The sequence below is a fragment of the Ptychodera flava genome, chromosome 8 (assembly GCF_041260155.1).
Source record: "Ptychodera flava strain L36383 chromosome 8, AS_Pfla_20210202, whole genome shotgun sequence".
Taxonomy (NCBI): domain Eukaryota; kingdom Metazoa; phylum Hemichordata; class Enteropneusta; family Ptychoderidae; genus Ptychodera; species Ptychodera flava.
In genome coordinates, this window is record NC_091935.1 from 26335835 (window position 1) to 26356570 (window position 20736).

Here is a 20736-nt window from a genome sequence, read left to right on the forward strand (position 1 = left end):
CCTGAACTCTCTTTGATTGGAAAGTCATATGCACGCCGTCACTCGACAAAATGCCCTAAAGGTTCCCTCTCGCAAACTGTGACTTTGATAATCTAGCTAAATTTGTCATTCCTTGAAAATGACTGTACAAATCGTATCAACAGGAGAAAAAATACATAAAGTGCTGAACAACATCGCCATTACTTTTGATTAAAATCTCTGGTGTAGAAAGAGTAAACAAGGCTGCCCATTGAAATTGTGAAGAGGCTACTTGGCGCTCGAGACATCCCTTGGTAGTACTTCAAATATTTGGACCTGCAGGCCCTTGGCTTAAACTGTACCCTTTCGAAAACCGAACTTTTGTGATTTGTATTTCCGCTTTCCGGGTAGACAGAAGTTCCTTTGCAACGTTGGCGTACGTAGTAGAACAGGATGAAAATGGACTCCCTCCGTAAGCAGTGCTATTAAAATATTAAAAATCCATTTCTAAACAAAACTATCGTGAAAAGTGGACGAACTCGGGCGGCACATCACCGCAAACTCTTTCTGTGAGAGTACCCCCGAGGATATTCCAAGCCCTGTGTGAAAATTTCGACAATATTGAGACTTTAACGATAAACGTTAACGCACATGCGTGGAAAGGACAGCCACGCCATGCCATGGTGTTAAAGCAAATATCGAAGACTGGGAAATTCAAACTTGCCTAAGATTATAGTGGAGGAATCGACCTTTCAACGAGGAATTAGACAGTTACAATGAATACTGAACACTTTAACTTTTTCTTCGGAGAGAGTAATTAGCTTAGAAACTGCACATAATATAGCTATTCCTTCGCGAGGCCGGGGGGGGGGGTCTCAAAGCTTTCACGTGATAGATTCGTTCTGGTCACTTTATCACTTTACAAGACCGGCCTCCTCAGTTGACATTGATTGAAATTTCCTTTCATGCACTTCTATCTAGTAGAACAAACCGTTTAGTCTCTTCCCGAGAATCAAACAAAATGTTTCACCCCTGAACATCATATTGTTCCATTGCTCAATGTCGTGTTCTGTGTGCAGTTCATCAGCAACGATATAATTAGGCTCCATGTTTTGTCTTTCAACTTCGGCTTTTTGTACTTTTCGCTTGTGTGATGGACAGCTAACAAATATTAAAGTGTCTGTCTGGAGACCTTAGACTTATGTCACTCAGCGGAGGAATCTACACTATGATGGTTTTTAGCAAAACGCAACTGGTCAAGCGTTCCATATGGTCACCCAGTTTATGTGGCTACACGGCACAACGGTCGAGGCGACCACATACAAATCCTCCAAAACATATCGTTATTTCATTATTTCTGACACTTTATTCGCGCAGGGACCAAATCACTCGGCGAAAGGTCAAAATGCAAAACTTTTATCCGAAAACGTTGTTTCCGTAATCTTGCCGCAAACTTTCAATCGCAAGTTTTTGGACAGGAATAAAATGCCGAGAAAGTTCTCGTAAACTGGTTATTTGCTATGCGATTCCATCGAAAAAATGTCAGCATAGATGTTTCTTGTGTGATCTGAACCCGTATAGAGTTATCGGCGGCCACTTACACCAGCTCACACATACGCCTCGTGGATAAAGCCGATCTCATGTACCCAAAACCGGGGGCATATTAGATCAACACTATCAGATGTACACGTGTCCAGTTTTACCAACCTGACCCGACGAACGTCATCAAAAATTATGTATTTATACATTTGGTAACAAATCATAAAAAAATATGAATGACTGTCGACTGTACCAAGCACAGGAAGCGTGACGGGGTCAAAGGTCGCTCAGTTCACAGCGCTTCTCAGAGACAAACATAATCATTATATTACCCTGCGACAGGCTTATATATTATATGAGCGGCCTATATATGGGTAAGACATGTTTGTACTAGCCAACTGACGTATTGATTGTAGATAGCGATCGAGATATGGGTCTCGATATCAGGTCTCGTGATTAGCGGGTATCTGGCATGGGTTATAAAGTCTTCGAGATAAGAAATATGATTGTTGGTTGGTCATAAACTCCTCAATGTAAAAAATGTCAATTTGTTACCAGTTTGTAGGTATGTCGAGTACGGTGGGTTTTTTTTTGCAAAACACATGTTCATAACATTAACTATGCATGACATCGGAGACATCTCTCATCTTGTATGATTCAAATTGTGTTTACCTCTAATTGTGAACATTCTTTTCGGAAACAAGGAAAGAACAATTTTCATCTTGGGTTCCCTGTTATCTGACTCACACAAGCGACGCGATTTTTTATGATGAACAGCTGTCAATTATTAATTATTTACTAGCTAATGGACAAGAGTCTAGCATAACCTTTACCGTTTGAATTTCAATGGTTTACATATGCGAACAGGATGGGTCAGAAATAAATGCCAGCAAGATGCAAAAAATTAACGAAATTTGCATAATTAACGTAAGAGAGAAAGAATTCTTTATTTTGCTGTGACTGTCGCCTTGTTTCAAGTATAGATGCATAGGAATGCGCAAATATATTATAGGGTATATATACAGTGTTGATTCTTTTACAACTATCACAAATCAAACATTTCACCTTATTTTCGGCGGCATGCTAAGGGCAAGATTTGACAACGTAGAGAGTGACCTACTTTTCCCATATGGCATAATTTATGTATGTACATGGAATGCTGTATTTGTTCAGTGAAGAAAGTATGACCTTGTCTTTGAGTGGACAGCATAATTTCGTTAAGTTCGGATTTGGGCTGAGATGAGAAGTACAACAACCCTCGTGTTACTGTTCAACACCATTTTGCAATATCTTTACTCCCCAGGTGTTAAATATAAGACCGACTTCATAAATTACCCGAACCATGATGCATTCGATTCATATCTATGGAACCTGTAAACCATGAGCGACGGCTTTTTTACCTGATAGTGATCACCGCTCCTGCATCAAGAGGTATATCTCTGTATTGGGCAATAAAGATGGCGGCTACTGCCTCGTACAATGCTGTACCATCCATGTTAATGGTCGCTCCAATCGGCAGTACAAATCTCGTCACCCTTTTGTCGACGCCGTTGTTCTCTTCGAGATTCTTCGTAGTTAGAGGCAGTGTGGCAGAACTGCGAAGGAGATAGATAAATAATGGCAAGAAATTGAGACCATGTTTGTATTTTTCGAAGATGTTTGTGACTCCTATAAAGAGTCAGCAGCGGTAACTTTTGAGTTTTTTCCCGGAATTTTTATTCTTTCTGTACAGATATTTTATTCTACTCCAAAATCATGTCTATAAATGCCCCGTGTTCAACTTGGAAGTGCAATCCCAGTTTGCGCTCTTTGCTTGTGAGATTTCCAACGTTATTGTTGACACAAGAAAAGAATCCATTACTCAAACAATAACATAACATGTAGAACACAAAGCACTGCGTGATGAAAATTGGTTCGAACCCAGTATCACGCTTTCTTTGCGATCGTGTCCAAAGCAGCAGAAATGACACTCACGCAGATACGACCCAAGAACAGGGTAATAACCTCTAAATATTTTAACCTACTCTTGGAAAAGGGAAAAGAAAACATAATGTGTTTAAAGGGCGAAAACTGCGTAAATATTATGAGAAGTTACAGCTACTGTCCCTTTAACTTCTTTGAGTTATTGGTCGTTAAGTTTGAGTAGAAAACTGCATTGATAACAGGACCTCTATGCCCCCTGCTCTCTTTTGGTGAGGAATATTCGAACACACTGTTGCCTTGCTTTCCTCGAAAGTGTGATAAACCGGATGTGACGGTCGACACAGACGGAAACTAAAATAGTTAAGATAAAAGACTAGACGATAACGGAGCAGTCAAAGTATCATCCGGGCCATTTTCTCAATCCGGGGTACCAAGATAAAATTTGAAAAGCAACCAGCTCCTCTGTAAGCTTTACAAAGAAAACCTTGATCGTTCATCGCATTGGTAAACGTAACTGGGATATTAGAAAAAAATTATCAGAACAAAATATCGTTTTGTTAATATTTTGTGCGGGTTTGACACACTGATAAGCTGGACAATTTGATTTGTCACTTGCTGAAGGGGATATTGACTCGGTTTGAACCATAAAACAATAAACCGGCGTTTCAATGAATGTTTTATGGGTGCTCGAATGAGAAATTTTGCCCGGCGACTTATCTCTCAAGACTCATTCGCATGCCTTCGACTTTTATCACCACTAGTGTTGTAAAATGGGTATTTTTACAACGATGAAAATCATTAAAATGTCGTCCACGTTCACCTTGACACAGTAAGATTCTACCAGGAAAATTGTTTAATGCGTCCTATCGATGTTACGTTTATATAAGTATCTCCAGGATGCAGTATCAGGAACTCATACGAGATGTAGTCTTTCAAGTAAGAGCAATTGGCTCTCATGACCTTCAGAGTGAAAGAGCGATTGCGAAAGTTTCCTGACAACGCTAGAAGGAATTATGGGATACATGATTTGCACACGGACTCCTTATAGCGCCGCCAGAGATTCCGCTTGACCTTTGACACTTACCTTGATGCCGTTCCCAGTGCCGTGATCAAAGCCTCGAAGACCCCCTTGAGGTAAATGAACGGATTCTTGCGGACAATGACGAGGTATAGCAACGGTAAGACGACCACTCCGTGAACGGCCAGACCCGCACACACCGTGGCGAAATACATGCCTATCTGCGCCATGACCTCTGCCCATCTGTCAGCCACGCTGAAGCACACACCTAATATGAGAAAGAATATACCAATGGGAGCATACCTGAATGGGGAAAGCAAAAAGAAATCGGGGTTTTATTTCTTGAGAATTCTCAGCGACTTTATGATTGCGAGCGTATTGAACAAAAAAAATATTAAAAAGTTCCGTTTGAGGTCAATTTGACCCAGTCAAATACGAAACCAAATTCTCGGTAGATTTTTCGGTTGACACGTAGCAATTTGATTGATTGATCGATGAATCGATCGACTGGCATCAAAAACACCGACTCTTTTAAATCAATCAACGGTCAAAAATGCCACTTTAGTTCTTACTGCAGCTTTGAGTGTGTACAAAACAAAGCTGACGAAGGCTTGTGACCTTCAAGAAGTGTGGCCGGCACAACTGTTGTGCGTATGGTTTTGTTGACAACCCAGTTCGTGGTACTCGGTTGTGGAGGGACCGTGATAATATATATGGTTATGAGATGTAAACCTGATCTAATTGCTTTGGACTTTTAAAGAGTAAGAAATTTGTCTCATTAATTACTCTTGTTTTGGCCGACACCATCATTTAAAAAATGTAACAAACCATCGAATTGGTGGTCAGGTTACCATAGCCCAGTAAGTTTAATAACTTGTAGAGATTCCAACAAAACACAAACAAACAAACATAAAGCGCTGACTGTGCATTTTCCCACCCTTTGCCCAGTCTTTGATTTACACAGGGCACAAACAGTCCCGTTGATTTTTGGCTGATGATACTTTGGCAAAACAGTAAACGTATGTAAATGATAATCGAAAGTTTTGATGCACAAATTTACAATACACTGTTACAAATTAGCTACAGAATGAGTATGTGATACTAGTAGGTACATAACTTCGTTATAATCTCGCCGCGATGACGAAATTGCATGCAGCCCATAAAGTAATGATTCATATTTTCAAACGAGCGATAGAAATGCGCATTCTCCGTCGGCTTGAAGCTCAAAACATTTTCAACGTAGATTGTATTGACAAGACTAAGGGGGTCGTGTTTGGGAAATTTCCAATGCACTGAAATTATGACAGACATTAATCTCATTGTCAATGACAGGCTATAGACAAGGCCCAGAGTTGCTCAGCTCCGAGACCTTTGACCCCAGCTACTTCTCAACATACTACTTAAAGACACGGCGCAGCTGCCGTAGGGGAACGTACAGCCCACTTTGCTGATATCGATTAATATTATGTCTATACATCGGTTATCGACATTTATCGAATGATCTATAGCTGTAGGGGAACTATTTTTGTCCCGGTATCATGACTCGACCGGGACCGGATCAATTAAAGGTTATCTTTGATGGAAGCTGAGATAAAAAATGAAAATGTAAGTCGTGGTTGAAAGGCAAACTGAAGACACCTTATCTCTCCCTAAGTGACTGCAGACCCACTCGGATAAGCCGGCGATCATGCTGATTGTGAAAAGGCCAAAATGACATTGTCGTATACGGGTCTGCATAGATGGCTGTTGTTTGTGTCTACACTTGCTTCAGGAGAAGGATATTTCTGTGTTTCTGAAGTCGAGGATCGGTGCCTCTTGAAAACGCCAAACATTTCATTGTGGGATTTGGCCCACCTGTGCTGGCCCACTTGTGAGATAAGATTTGACGTACACCAATCCACGGTTGTTTGTAAACAGCCAGTCTGAGTCAGCAGAGTGAAAGGTTCGTGTTGTTCACAACAGATTAGATCCACTCACAAAGGGAGAGATTTTTTTTAACAATAAAGTCGGAAGAAAACAGAGATTGCCTCTCCAGACTTTCTTGGAGACAACTTCAAAGCAAGGAACGTTGTCTGGCGCTATTTTTTGATGATTTCAAATTGATGTGAAAGTCACGTAATGTGTTCACCACTTTCGACTCACGAACAATTTACACGATTTTAATGTTTACAAACCACCTTTGTGTAAAGCAAACAATTAACAACTCTTACTGCTGCAAGAGCATTTTTTTAACGATAAAGTCAGAAGAAAATAGATATTGCCTCTTAGGCGTTCTTGGAGACAACTTCCAACGCAAGGAACGTTGTTTGGCGCTATTTTGTTATTATTTCGAATTGCCGCTGAAAGTCACGTAATGTTCGCCACTTTCGACCCACGAGCTATGTACACAACTTAATGTTTACAAATCATAAGTCAGGCTTTGTCCACCATCTTTTTACAAAGCAAACAATGAACAACTCTCACTGCTGCAAGAGCTTGATTCGTAGGTAATGTTCCTTGTGACAGTACTGAGCTTACTTGTGACATTGGTGAGCTTACTTGTGACAGTGGTGAGCTTACTTGTCACAGTGGTGAGCTTACTTGTCACAGTGGTGAGCTTGCTTGTGACAGTGGTGAGCTTACTTGTCACAGTGGTGAGCTTACTTGTCACAGTGGTGAGCTTGCTTGTGACAGTGGTGAGCTTACTTGTGACAGTGGTGAGCTTACTTGTCACAGTGGTGAGCTTACTTGTCACAGTGGTGAGCTTACTTGTCACAGTGGTGAGCTTACTTGTCACAGTGGTGAACAACAAGAAAGGAAACCAAATCTAGGACTCTTAAAGGGCCAGTAATGCTAACTTTTAGTGATTTTTTTCATTATTTTATATGTCAATGGCAAGTTCTTATTCTACTTTCCAAGGGAATGTTGAAACATCCACCATTTAATTTGTCAACATAGCGTTTATATTTGCAAATAGGCACCGTTATTGTTTACATTTCAATTTTAGTCCGAACAAGAATTCACTTGTCAACAATAACAATGCAGTTTACACATGTATAGGCTGACTTGACAAGCTGGACACTAGGTATATCAACAACTTTGGAGAGTAGAACAAGAAATTATGGTTATATTAAGAAAATAGTGAAAAAATTATCAAAAGTTAGCATTACTGGCCCTTTAAAAATTTAATTTCCTTTTCTATTTGGAGCTGGGCACAGTCCCACTATCCGGAAGGATTGTGAGCTGGGCAAAAGTTCCCTCTCTGTAAACAAATAAGGTGACAAAATGGCTGACAGTTTGTGCATGACATTCTCGACGAAATAATATGGATTTAGGTTCAGACAATTTGTCATAAGTGTCATCTTTGTTATGTTTGTCTGTCTTATCATTTTATACTCACAAATTGGGTCAGTAATTGTTAATTACTGCTAGTGTCTAGACATGCTTATTCCCACACTCGTGTGTGTCCCTCTATCATTTATTGTGATGCGTATATGCATGTGTATATGCAAACACACGGTTTCGTTTGCACATGCTGTAGACACCGACATACTGAGTGTATACGTCAAAGTACATCGATGGCCTATCCGTCAACAGTTGTTTGTGGTTTATACGGCGAAAACCCCTGTAACCATAATATTTTTCTAAGTTACACAGCCTTTCGCCTTGTACCTGACCACAAGCGACTGTGTCCATCGGTCGAACGTCATAGAAAGTTTTCAAATGAAAGTAGCTGTCCATATAATAGTTTCAGTGGAGCTACAAGTTGCTAAGTGATATTATTTTATTCCTTGCGTGCAAAGCTGACAGCGTTAGCCAACTTTGCATCAAAAAACTAAAAACCTTTCGACAGCCACTTCACTGCAAATGATCACCGTCTTCAAAACAGGCCAGGTCTGTCTGACAATAACTGGCCCTCTTATCTCGTGACCAGCAACAGTGTTATTCACAACATTACTCAGCGATCGCTGTGACAATATTTACACAGGCCTTTAACGTGTGTCACGATACAGTTTGGTTTGCATACACTGCCGCATAGCGCTGGATTTTGGTATCGGTGTCACCATAACCAAGATGGACAAGAGCAAACAAGTGGTATGGGTAATGCGCACGCGTGTTTTCAGTGTTTTGGTCTCTGTCTACCTAACTTTCTGTTTCATTGTATGTCTTCCTATTTCTCCACCCCGTCATTTATGTCTCTGTTCGCCAGTCTCTCCATTTTTATCTCTCTATAAGTCTCTCAGCCTGTCATCACATCTCAATTTAGTTCAGTTCCGCCTGTCTGTATGTCTGTCTGTCTGTCTGTCTGTCTGTCTGTCTGTATAATTGTCTGTCTGTCTGTCTGTCTCTCTGTATAACTGTCTGTCTGTCTCTCTGTCTGTCTACATGCAGATTTCTCTCGTCCAAACCTCTCCCCTTCAAAATTTTGATTATCCTCGAGTCGCAAAACTGTCACTTTTCTGTTTCAGTGAAAGGGATTACAATAGTATGTGTTTTTTTTCCTGGATGTAGTCATTGGTTTTATTTTTCAAAGGTAAAAACCCATATTATCTGCCATTAAAATAAAATGCAGAACATACAAAGTTTTACTAGAAAGAATACATAGATAGATACAGAGATACAGAGATACATACATACATACATACATACATACATACATACAAAATACATACATACATACAAATACATACATACATACATACATACATACATACATACATACATACATACATACATACATACATACATACATACATACATACATACATACATACATACACTTAGCTAATATGGTAGGATTTCAAACGCTAAATATATTAAAATATTCATAATAAATGTCATAATTTTGTCAGTATGAATAATTTTTGTTATATCCGGACATGCAATAATCAAGCCATAGTTAAAATACACATCAAAATTTAGCACAATATTCCCACTCCTGATACAAATTACACAGACCTGCTCGTATCGATAGAGTTGCTAACAAACTCGTAATTTCGTTTCGGTGACCAGTAAATCAATGGTTATGTTCGGTAGCTCTACTGAAATTACATGGTATCGTCCCCGGTGAGCGACGATGTGTAATCTTCCTTTCTTAATGTCGTTTTCACAAAGAACACAGCGTTTTCTCTCTTCGATCTCAAAGCTAGGATATCGAGCGAGGAGACGGTGTTCCCTTACATAGAATAGCAGGATCTGTTAGTAAAATGGGCGGTTTGGTAAACTAGTCATACAACCATATTGGAAGGTACAGGAGAATCTCTATGTAGGTTTACTTTAAACACCGAACAGTCATCTTCATATATGTGGAGGCATTATCAGGATTGCTTTTACTGTAGTGTTGAATTAACAAACTACAAACTTTAAGACGTCAATTTATGTACGGATTTTTTTTAAACATTTTCAAATTGACTTCGTGAATTTATCTCGACAGTTTATGAGGGTGCCATAATAATTCACTTACATCTTGTAAGTCAGGCAATATTTCAAAGAGCCCCAACCAAACAGTGACCTGGTTTAAGGGTCACCTTGATATTGACTAAGCATTACTGACATATTGTCGCTAGGGTTTGTTTACAAACAGTGAAGCATTTATCTGTATGTTGTTACGAATATACAGTACATAGGTTATACCGCCCCTGATTTGGCCAAAATTCCATTCGTACTGGGTGAGTGAGCGCAAAAGGCGACTGCGCTGTCTTCCTACTCTTACCGGTCATTAATTTACGTAAGTCACAACAAATTAAGAAATTTGGAAACCCTCCGAGAAAAAAAATGCGTCAGCTTTAGATTCTAGATTAAACTGGTACCACGCCTTTGGAATGCTATAGACTATGTTGACTTTGTCACCTTGCCAAATACTAAACTGAAAGCGACGTAGGGTACCGGGACGATGTCATATACAAACACTAATGAAAAACGAAAAACACTCTAGCTTTCATATGTATGGATTTATGTCTTGTTATTTCGATAATTCAAAGGTTATATGACAGATATTTAATGCGACAATTATGACACGGCCAAATACGGGAACTAGACACCTAAGAGTGGCATATTTTATCTTCCAGTCTACAAAACATCATTTATTTGTGTTTATATTTCAAAAGGTAGTTCTCCAAGCTCCTAAAAATAAGAAAAATGCGCCTGTTAATATTCAGATTACGTGAGGCCTCAAGCGTTTCGACCTAGAACTAGATTATCATAAATGACGTCTTTTTTATCTTTTCAGAACTCACAAAGCCAAGTCTTGATATCCACTGTTGTTGGTGTGACTCAGAGTACACATGCCAGAATGTGCGGAATTACATGCAATCCTTTGAGTGCTGGAATTTCTTCCCGCCAAAATTTCAGTACAACATTTTACCAAGTTTTATGAATTTTCTGTGATTTTTCTGATAATTTGGACCGAAGGGACATCATATTTCGTTGGCTAGAGCCTTTTATCAAAAGTTTTGCAAAAACTGATAAAATTTACTAGGGGTATATTGTATATAGGTGACAGAAATTGACTTTGGCGCTCAAAAGGTTTTTAAGGAACAACGTGTAATCTTTTGGGACGTGTTCCACATTACACTTGATCTTCTTGCTAGCGCAGGATGGGCGAAAAGTGATCAGAAATCCCTTGATCCATTCTTTCAGCACAAAATTTTGCTACAACCCAATTGTTATCTATGGCGAAGTTGAACCTTTACACAGGAAAACGGGATGAAAGGCCTGGGTGTAAGAATCGACTCCCCGATGAAACGGTAGACCCTCGCAACACCGATAAAGTGAAAGAGTGTGATCCGCATTGTGTACATGATACCATTACATGCTTTTGTTTGAAAACAGAGATTGTAATTAGGGGAGGGGGAATTTTTTCTGGCGATTTTGAACATCCCTGTCAGGGTTAACGTGTTTCTTTGAAAAAAAGGGAATATTTTATCTTGGACTTCTACTTATACGTATACGCTTCAAGCACACCAATAAATACAATACCGTAATTGACTTTATAGATGAAATAGATAAAATATAATATTTAGGTCCAACATTATCATTTTTTCATTTTTATCATAATTTCCTGGGAAGCTGATCAAACCTCATCACCCGCAACTGAGATAGACTCGTTATGCACGCCTGTGATTGAACTCCACGCAGTTGTTTAGGTGATTCATCGTACATGTATATCCTGCGTTATCACAAAGCTTTCGCAGTTTGTTCTTTGATGTACGAAGAGTGTCAAAGTCGGGACGATATTGTGATGAGCCAGCGATTGGAAGTGGCAGCGACGGTATCAACCAAGTTGAGGCAGTCCTTGACGACATTATCGTGAGGGGGGGGGGGGTGAAGTTGCGACAGGGTCCTACGATAAGCTCACACATTATATGGAGTCAAAAAGAAGAGAGTGTGCTTCATGAGTACTTCGACTATCAGTGGTGGTTGTTAAAATTTAAATATTCTACCTGGGGAAATGTGCAAACCACACCATCGATTCCAAAGGCATGGTCTCTGAGGAGTACCCTTGTCGAGTCAATCATTCTATAATTTCAAGTTTGCAAGCTTTCATTGGTTCAAATCATTGGTTGGGGCGTGGAAATAATTCCAAAGTTCCCGGTTTCCAGTGTCAATTCTGAATAGTTGGACGCGATGTTTTGAAAATTCCAGCTGTCGTCAACGAAACTGATGTTATTTGACAGCCTTTTGAAAATTGTCAAAAAAGCAAGGGTCGTTTGAAAATAGGTTAAGAGAGTTGTAAACAAGTCATTACTTGCTATGTTGCTAAGATAACTCACAGTTTTGGGAGAGTATGTCGAGTGTTCCCGTTTGATAAGGCAACATAAACAATATAAAACAAAACAAACATCGCACGAACAACAATGATTTTCAAAAACATGACAACCATAGCCCTATAATTTATACACACACCGCAGACATATACGTATTATATGCAGATCTACATATTTGCACGCATACCCAAACACAAGCATACCCACACACATACATACATACATACATACATACATACATACATACATACATACATACATACATACATACATACATACATACATACATACATACATACATACATACATACATACATACACACATACACGCACGCACGCACGCACACACACACATACATATATACATACATACATACATGCACGCACGAACGCAAAAACACAGATATATACTTTGCATAGAGTATGATGTGTGACATCCAAACCTCACTCACTGTCCCGTTACGCGTTCTGCCCGAACGTAAATTAATAATTAACATTGTGGACGAGACTTTCGATGGCGTCGTTCAGATGAATTACTGTATGCGTTTTACTAATCAGTAGCGTTTTTATGATTATTATCCTCAATCTCAGATTGCAACTTAAACCCTCTCGCTTCCTCTTTTATCGTCTGCGTGCCAGGCTTTGGGCAAACACAACCCATCATTTTTGAGAAATTACAATTCTCAAGGCAATAGATAAAATGATTGTTTGGAATACTTTAAATCAAGTAAGACTTTTATACACTCTTTTTAATACAATTTCATGGCCGCTGAAGTTTCATTTAGGCCTATGGCGGGTAGATACGTCTTGCACTGAAATACAACGTAGCGATAACCGCTGACATCGCCACAGTCTTGTGATTAATGTACTGCCAATCGCTGTGTAAGTTTTCGCTTAGAGTAGCTGGGGCAGATGATGGCAAATATAATCATCGATCAGAACAGGAGTTTTGAAGAGCGAGATTTGTGATTCACATTTCGTGGACAAGTCTCCATCCATTATCGGTATGTAAATTGTTTTACCATCTTGTAAATATTTGCATATAGTAACGGATGCGATGTTCAAACATTGTTCTAAAACTCGATGAATTTTAAAGTGCTTAGTTATGTTCGATAGCGCATGTCAATCATAGGCATTTTTGAAAAATTAAAGAAAAAGATCACCAAAATTGAATCAATAACCTTAGTTCTCGCAGTGTTGGTCACAAATACTTTCGAAAGAAGAGAGAAGCGGATTCACTTGAATAATTCCGAATAATTCCGATTAATTCCGAATAATTCCGATTAATTCCGATTAATTCCGATTTTAATTGAAATCGGGAGTCATACTCACCACATGATTATCATCACCAGCCTCATCGTAGCCTCGTTCAAGCAAGTGAAAAACTTGGCCAGTGGTTCTCCGTCTTCGCCCATGGCACCCAGCACGATTCCTAGTGCGATGGAGAAAACTACGAGGCCGAGGATGTTCATGCTGTCGGACCAGGAAGCGACATAATCGATAGTCTGGGTTGTGTTGGTGGTATTGGTTGTGCTGTTGAAGGTCTCTACGTCCACCCAGACGGCGTCGGTTACATACTGCAGCGAGAAAGAACGAGAGTTTGTTTATGCTGCCCTCAAAGAATGACTATATTTTAATTCATAACAAAACGCGTGAAACTCCCAGCATTCAAAATGGCATTATTGCGATATGTTCCATTGACTCTTGGAAATATTGTTATTGAGACGATTTTTTCTCGTCTAAAATCTTTTATCGCTCCTCTTCAACTGAGAGTAACTCTGGACCATACCACTCAACAACCAGACCCTCGCGAAATAATCACGGATGGCCATTAATGACTCTGAGACAAGTTCTTTATCGGTCGTTGATGAGCTGACGTCACGTCTGGTGACGTCATACTTTGGTGGCGGCCCAGGCACAGATCCATCCGTTGTCCAGCCATGCTTTATCGTGCAGAACCGAGACAAGTGTTCCAATTCAATTTGCTATGGGGCTTAGCCGCTTAATTGTTTTCAAACAATATCGAGGAGGATATCAGATGTCCTAACACTATTATCTTCTCGTACTAAGCTGAACACGAGAAAAAATTTCTCTGTAAAAATTTCTGGGACTAAAGCTGTGGCACTTTTTTTCTGAAATTGTTTCTTTAATTTATGCTACATTTCGTTAAATTTTGAACTGTAACATTACATATTGTACGAAATTCACTGTCTTAGCTATACTAATACTTATTTCAACATAATTTGGGGACAGAGTAACGGGGGTCACTCAAATCATGGAGCTACCAAAACAGTAGCTCCATGCTCAGATTAAAGCATTTCGCGAGGTCAAAGGTGAAGCACCATGTCACGTGATTACACCCTTGTGCTGTGTGTTAGACTATTTGGTTGACGGTTACACTTACCGTTCTGAAGCAAGCAGCCACAATATTTTCAGGAAAACAATTTCTGCAAATTGGAGAAAAAAAGAAAGAAAATATTACTTTCCCTTGTACATCTTTTAGTGCAAATTATTCATTATAAGTATTAGAAGTAGGGTTTTATTACTGATCAGGGATCGTTATTCCTGATCTTTAGGTTAATATTATGCGTTCGGCAGACTGAGATGCATTTTCATGTTATTGAAATGAACGAAAGTAAATATTTGCTGTGTGTGCCCGCGCGCTGAGATCGGCGCATGCGCTCCACATCATTGCGGTGAGACAAAGCAGCATCTGCGCATCTCGCCGAGCATGAGCATGCGCGCTGAATTTATTTTAACGTTACTGTCACTGAACAAAATGGTAATACCAGGTATTCTACACATGCTCTCGGCTTCAGTTAGTTCTACTATGTCGTTGCTAGTGAAAGATGAGTCTTCAAGTGTTTAAATTGCTTGTAAAATGGTATCTACCGAAAGGTCCATTACAGAAACACGTTTCTTGATTATCAAATCCGGATCTAATCTTGGAAGCTTAAAATGTAATCTAATAACATTTTGATTTTTGTCAAGAGGTGAAATTTCTATCGGAGAGTCGAGGCAAAGTTATTTCTCGTTTATTCATTTTTTTGTGTGGAAATAATTATTTGGATAGCTTTCGTGAAATTGATCGGTAACATTTGTGTCGGAATCGAATTTGTACTCGCAATTACAGCTCTTAAACAATGTGAGACGAGGAATTTTAAGTGTCAGTCAAACCCCATCTGCGGATCGCGGGGCCCGGGAAAGCTAAACCCTTGCCCGGAGCAGCGAAAAAATTACAATAATGAAAAAAAGTCGAAACTCTGAATGCACAGATTCAGAGGATAAATCAAGATGGCGTTTGATGAATTACAGGACGTTCGGTTTCCGGCATTTTCATCAGGAATTATATGTGAAGGAAAAATACAGACGTGCCGTGGTTCTCTGATGTTCTGTGTTCGGAAAATTACAAATAGACCCTCATTCTAGTTTTGAAATCACGATTTCCCTGTGAAAAAGTGTGTATTTTTTCCGGAAAGTACACAACCTTCAAAGTTCATCACGGGTTTGTAACATGAGTCAATCAGGTCGACCATGTTTGCTTTGACTGTGCCGCTGTAACGCAGAGTCGATTTCATAAAAAAAGTCATTGATTTACTTGGTACGAAAAAAACATTCTCAAATTGTCAACAAACGGAATTGTCATCCCTTGCAAATTACGCCATGAGTAAACTCTGCATAGATAGCAGAGCAGTACAATCCGTAATGGATCAATTTTCAAGGTTTGAAAATGGCGTTCATCTTAATCATTCGTCAGCAACAACCGACGGCTCCGATACAACAAACAAGATTTCATTATAATATTTGGACGAGCCCATGCATTTCGGATATAATGTGCATTGATTACGAGATCACACTTTAATATACAGTAGAATAACGCCTTGTTGACAAATATTGGACAAACTTGGTGAATTGATTTTTGCAATCCCTTGCGTAAAGCTGCAAGGTTTCTTGTCGCGTAATCTGACACTGGCAGTTGTCTTCGTACTTTTAAAAGCTGCAACTTTCACTAGCATATGCAAAGCAATCTCGATCTCACAAAGACGTCCGTCAAAACTCAGCGTCAACCGGTGACCCCACAATGAGAACGGATAAGACAACTAAGTGACACCTTGTCCGACGCTGTTATACCCAGCATATTTCGGCGTTCACTCGGCTTTTATGTTGCATCATTTTGAGGAAGTGGTAAAAGCGACTTTCGAAAGTTTTCACAAAACCCATAATTCTTACTGGCATCGCAATATTGAACCATAGACCCTCGAGGGTCTATGATTAAACTCCGAGTTGCCATATACGCATTGAAACTGCGTCGACTGGAAGAGCGTTATTACTGTGTACAAAAGGTTCTTGTACAGGAACTTATTATACACTGAATACGTGTAAACAAAGACTCGTACTTTGTCTGTGCATGTGTATAAATTCGTAGAGATTTATAAATACAGGACAAGTATTAGACCCTTTCAAACAATGAATTCTAAGAAAATATCTGAGCTCGGAACCTCATTAAAATATATTTTCAAAGCCTAAATATTGGTTATTGCTTTGATTTGTATTTTGTAATCATTGTTTGCATAGGGGTCATGTGACGGTCAATTTGCAAAACCTCTCAAAAATAGGTTTTACCTTCCCGTGTATAATAGCTGCGGTGCAGTGTCTCCGGTGGAAATTAACACAAACGATTGATAATGAACTTGCAAAGAGCGTCTCGGATGTATTTCATCTGTCTTAGTTTTTTTGTTACAGACTCTTGAATGTTTAAGACCAGGGACCAGTCAGCAGTCTGATAATTGACACATTACAGGAGACGAGCTAGGGACTCAAACCAAAATCGAAAATGCTCTTGGCAAGAATTAAAGAACAGCTTTTGATCTCGCAATGTCAACTTGAAATACTACTGAGTTTGAACAGGGGAAGGTAAAAAACCGGTTTTTGCGAGGTTATGCAAACTGAAATGTGACTGTCACATGATCCTTATGTTTACAGTGATTACAAAATACAAATGACAGCATTCACCGAGATTTAGACTTTCAGAAAAGATATACTTTAATGGGTTTACAAGCTCAGTTGCTTGCAGAGAATTCATTATTTGGAAGGGCACAATACTATGACTGTATCCTTAAAGTAGCGCACAGCGAGTGCGATTTATTGCTGCAGGCAATATCCAAGGATTGAACGCATGTTAATATAATAATTTCAGACTATTCTTTATCTTGGCAAGATAATCGGAGAGTTTACAAACAAGGTCAAATTTCCAGGGACGGGTTGTTGCATCCCTGCCGATTCAAACACAGAGAGAAACGACGACACAAATTTTTGTCGGAAGGGCAGAATGTGCATGGATATGCACTACGGCTCTGATCGGGGCAACCATGCTGTTTTCAAAACCGAACCAAACCTAGCCGAGAAGGTCACCACTTTGGTCTATTTTCGATTGCTACTTGTCGACCTCTCCTGCGTTTTTATTTCTGTAAAAATTTGTGCTCAACTTTGCGTTCTCCGTTACATCCAGGGTACCGAGGAATGTACTGGGGAAGTTAATCCGAATTAGTGGCGAAAGTCATTCAACTTCTGGTGTTTATATTATTACGGTTGTATTGGGGAAATAGGATCGGTTTTCCTACCAACATGCAGCCCCAGTCAGCGATGCATGCAAGCAGTGCCGTTCACGATCCATACCCCAGCATAAACCTCGCTTGCAAGCGATAGGGATTAGGCCAAAACCTTCTTGTGTCACGTTCTCTATTCCACAAAACGTCAAGTAGATCAATTAATAGGCGTCGGTGGCTTATTTTCTTCCATTTCCATCACGTTCCTTCGGCCCGCCCTACTTGAAACTCGACCTCACATTCTCTGCGCCGGTTTTTAATAAAACACTCTCTCTCTCTCGTTCCAATTTATCACCAATGCGCAGTGCACTTCCTCGCAAACTTCGGCGAGTGGTAGGAACCTCACAGAAGAATTTTGATGAAGCTTGTGAATTTGTCCGACCAGCCTTCGCGTTGGCACATTCAATTACTTACTCTACGCATACAAATGAACCGGAAAGAATGAACGAGCTGAAAATCTGTGTGAGTTGTCGGAGATGGAATGTCTCGATTTCAGTGGAAGTTGGGCGTTACGAAGTTACTATGCTCTAACCTAACGTGTTTCACTTGGTTTTGATTTTAAGATATTCTCTCTCTCTCTCTCTCTCTCTCTCTCTCTCCTCTCTCTCTCCTCTCTCTCTCTCTCTCTCTCTCTCTCTCTCTCTCTCTCTCTCTCTCTCTTTCTCTCTCTCCTCTCTCTCTCTCTCTCTCTCTCTCTCTCTCTCTCTCTCTCCTCCCTCTCTCTCTCTCTCTCTCTCTCTCTCTCTCTCTCTCTCTCTCTCTCTCCTCTCTCTCTCTCTCTCTCTCTCTCTCTCTCTCTCTCTCTCTCCAATACCATGAAAATCTGAAAAATACAGCCATACTACTCAGAAATAATTTTTATATTTCATCGATAAGTAAACCTACTTCAGCTTCGTACTATCGTCGTTGGGTAAATCATAGGTCTTAAATATTGCAACATCCAAACACAGACTGACAAACAGTCAAACCGAAAACTTTGTATGGTTACTGGGAGTCTGCATGCCTGGTCTGCATCTAAATACAACAGCCGTCATCCGCATGCACGAATGTTTTATCATTCTCCTAGTGTACAGAGCGCCAAGCAGATTCTTACAGCAACTGGCTCAAATAAAGTTAGCCTGTGGTCTCACGTTATCTTTCCATTCCATTCAAAATCTGTTTTTTGCGTTAGTCTTCACTTTGACTTAACGGACTATATCAAACATATATGCATCAAAACACTTCGTCTTCGTTGGAGGTAGCAATGAAGGTCTGCCATTTTTTGCCCCAGTCTTGTCGCTTTTAATAATATTCTCTCAACCACGGATTTGAGCATCGCCTCCGTGAGTTTTGGAGGCAGAGAAATGTTGGCATTATCGGATACAGACTATGACTAGTACCTACATTCCTAGAATAATGCATTTAGTTAAATCTTCCGTCCACACGGCATTTTTACAATTTTCGTTGTTTACAAGTTTTTGTTTGTTTGGCACCGTTACAAACCGTACCATACAATCGTGTTAACCCGGAAAACATCATCTAGTATCTACAACACAGCTGATTCCTCGCCTATGCGAAAGGTACCCTCCCTTATATAGTGGTCTGTAGAATCGAACACAAATTTCAAAAGACCTGCAAATTCGTTCTCTCGAAGGCAAAATGGTAATCGAACTGTCAAAAATTTCAGGTACTTTTCTGGTATACCGCTTCTTGGGGTTTAGCTTGAGGCTGTTGGAGTAAGCAAAACTTCCACCGTCTTAGTTTTTTAAAAATCGAAAATTTGATTTTTGGATTTGAGTTTTACAAAGGGATGGCGGCCATCATGAATTTCGAATATAGGTAAATTTAAGGTAATTTGTTTTTAAAGTGTCAAAATTCGCACGGTGACACCCAATTTTTATTCATGATTTCAAAAAGAGAACGGAGTTTGCTTGAGTGAGGTTTGAGCAAAAGTTTATTTCTCTCAATTTCGAGACACATCCTTCCTTAATCCGAAAAAGCATCTACAACACTGCAGCTGTATCCTTGCTCATTAACAAAGTACCTTCCGCTTGAGATCTGAAGAACAGTAATTAAAAAGAATAAAATATACATTTCAAAAGAACCTAAAACTCGTTTATTTTAATTCTGCAATTTTCAACTGAAGAGAGGAGAGGCGTCCAATTTTTCATCTTCCGTATGTTTCCATAAAAAAGTGATGATTTGTTTTTTCTTTTCAGGTGTGAATGGAGCAATTTGATTTGAATTGAGGTCATCGGGAAAGACTGGGGTGTGTCGGATCTTAATGTGTATTGCACAACATTGTAATCAATGGCATTTACGTGTTCGCAAACAACGTCACGGCCGTAGTTCAAAGATCACTTGATTACACACAGTTCAAAATTTAAATAAACTAAGAGCGAACCGGAGTGTCTTTCGTATGTCTTCCATAAAAGGTGATCATTTCTTTCCTTTTCAGGTGTGAATGATATTGTCGACTAAATTCTAGGTTAGTGTCCTTTGTGACGTGATTAAAATGCAACCCATCTCGTTTATTCTTAGTTCATCGTAGCCCTTCCCTGTTATAATCTTACGTTCAGGACATGAAGGAAAAACTCAAGCGTGTATCGTTATAGGATTACAGTATTTCGTTAATTTGCAGAAAAGCTCATGCATATAGAGAGAGGGGAGAGAGAGAGTTAAATTGCTGGAACGGATGTCACCTTGAAGAGAAAAGTCAAAGTGTCGTTATCGTATTTCGGTAATTTGTAGGGGGAAAAACTCATATTTAGAGAGAGTTAGATTGTTGAATATTTCATAAGTGCCATATTTATTGGGACAACCAGAAAACGTTAAATGAAAGCGCCATTAGCTGCAACGGTTGACGTATTATTATTCTCCAGTATTTTTCTTCTGCTTGTAAATACAATTTTATGTTCTACTCCAAAAAATACGTCGAAATTCCTTGTAACACTAGAAGTTTCAACAT

The 20736-nt window shown here is 39.5% G+C and overlaps 1 protein-coding gene across 1 annotated transcript in view; it reads right to left on the reverse strand.

The window, feature by feature from the left end:
* Positions 1-20736, reverse strand: part of LOC139138907 (excitatory amino acid transporter 3-like) — a 41081-nt gene that overhangs the window by 9871 nt on the left and 10474 nt on the right. Inside the window, exons 2-5 of the mRNA XM_070707501.1 lie at positions 14588-14630; positions 13516-13760; positions 4505-4741; positions 2898-3092 (exon numbers count right to left, since the gene is read on the reverse strand). Of these exons, the coding sequence (XP_070563602.1) occupies positions 2898-3092; positions 4505-4741; positions 13516-13760; positions 14588-14630 (720 nt within the window). The remainder of the gene's footprint in view (positions 1-2897; positions 3093-4504; positions 4742-13515; positions 13761-14587; positions 14631-20736) is intronic.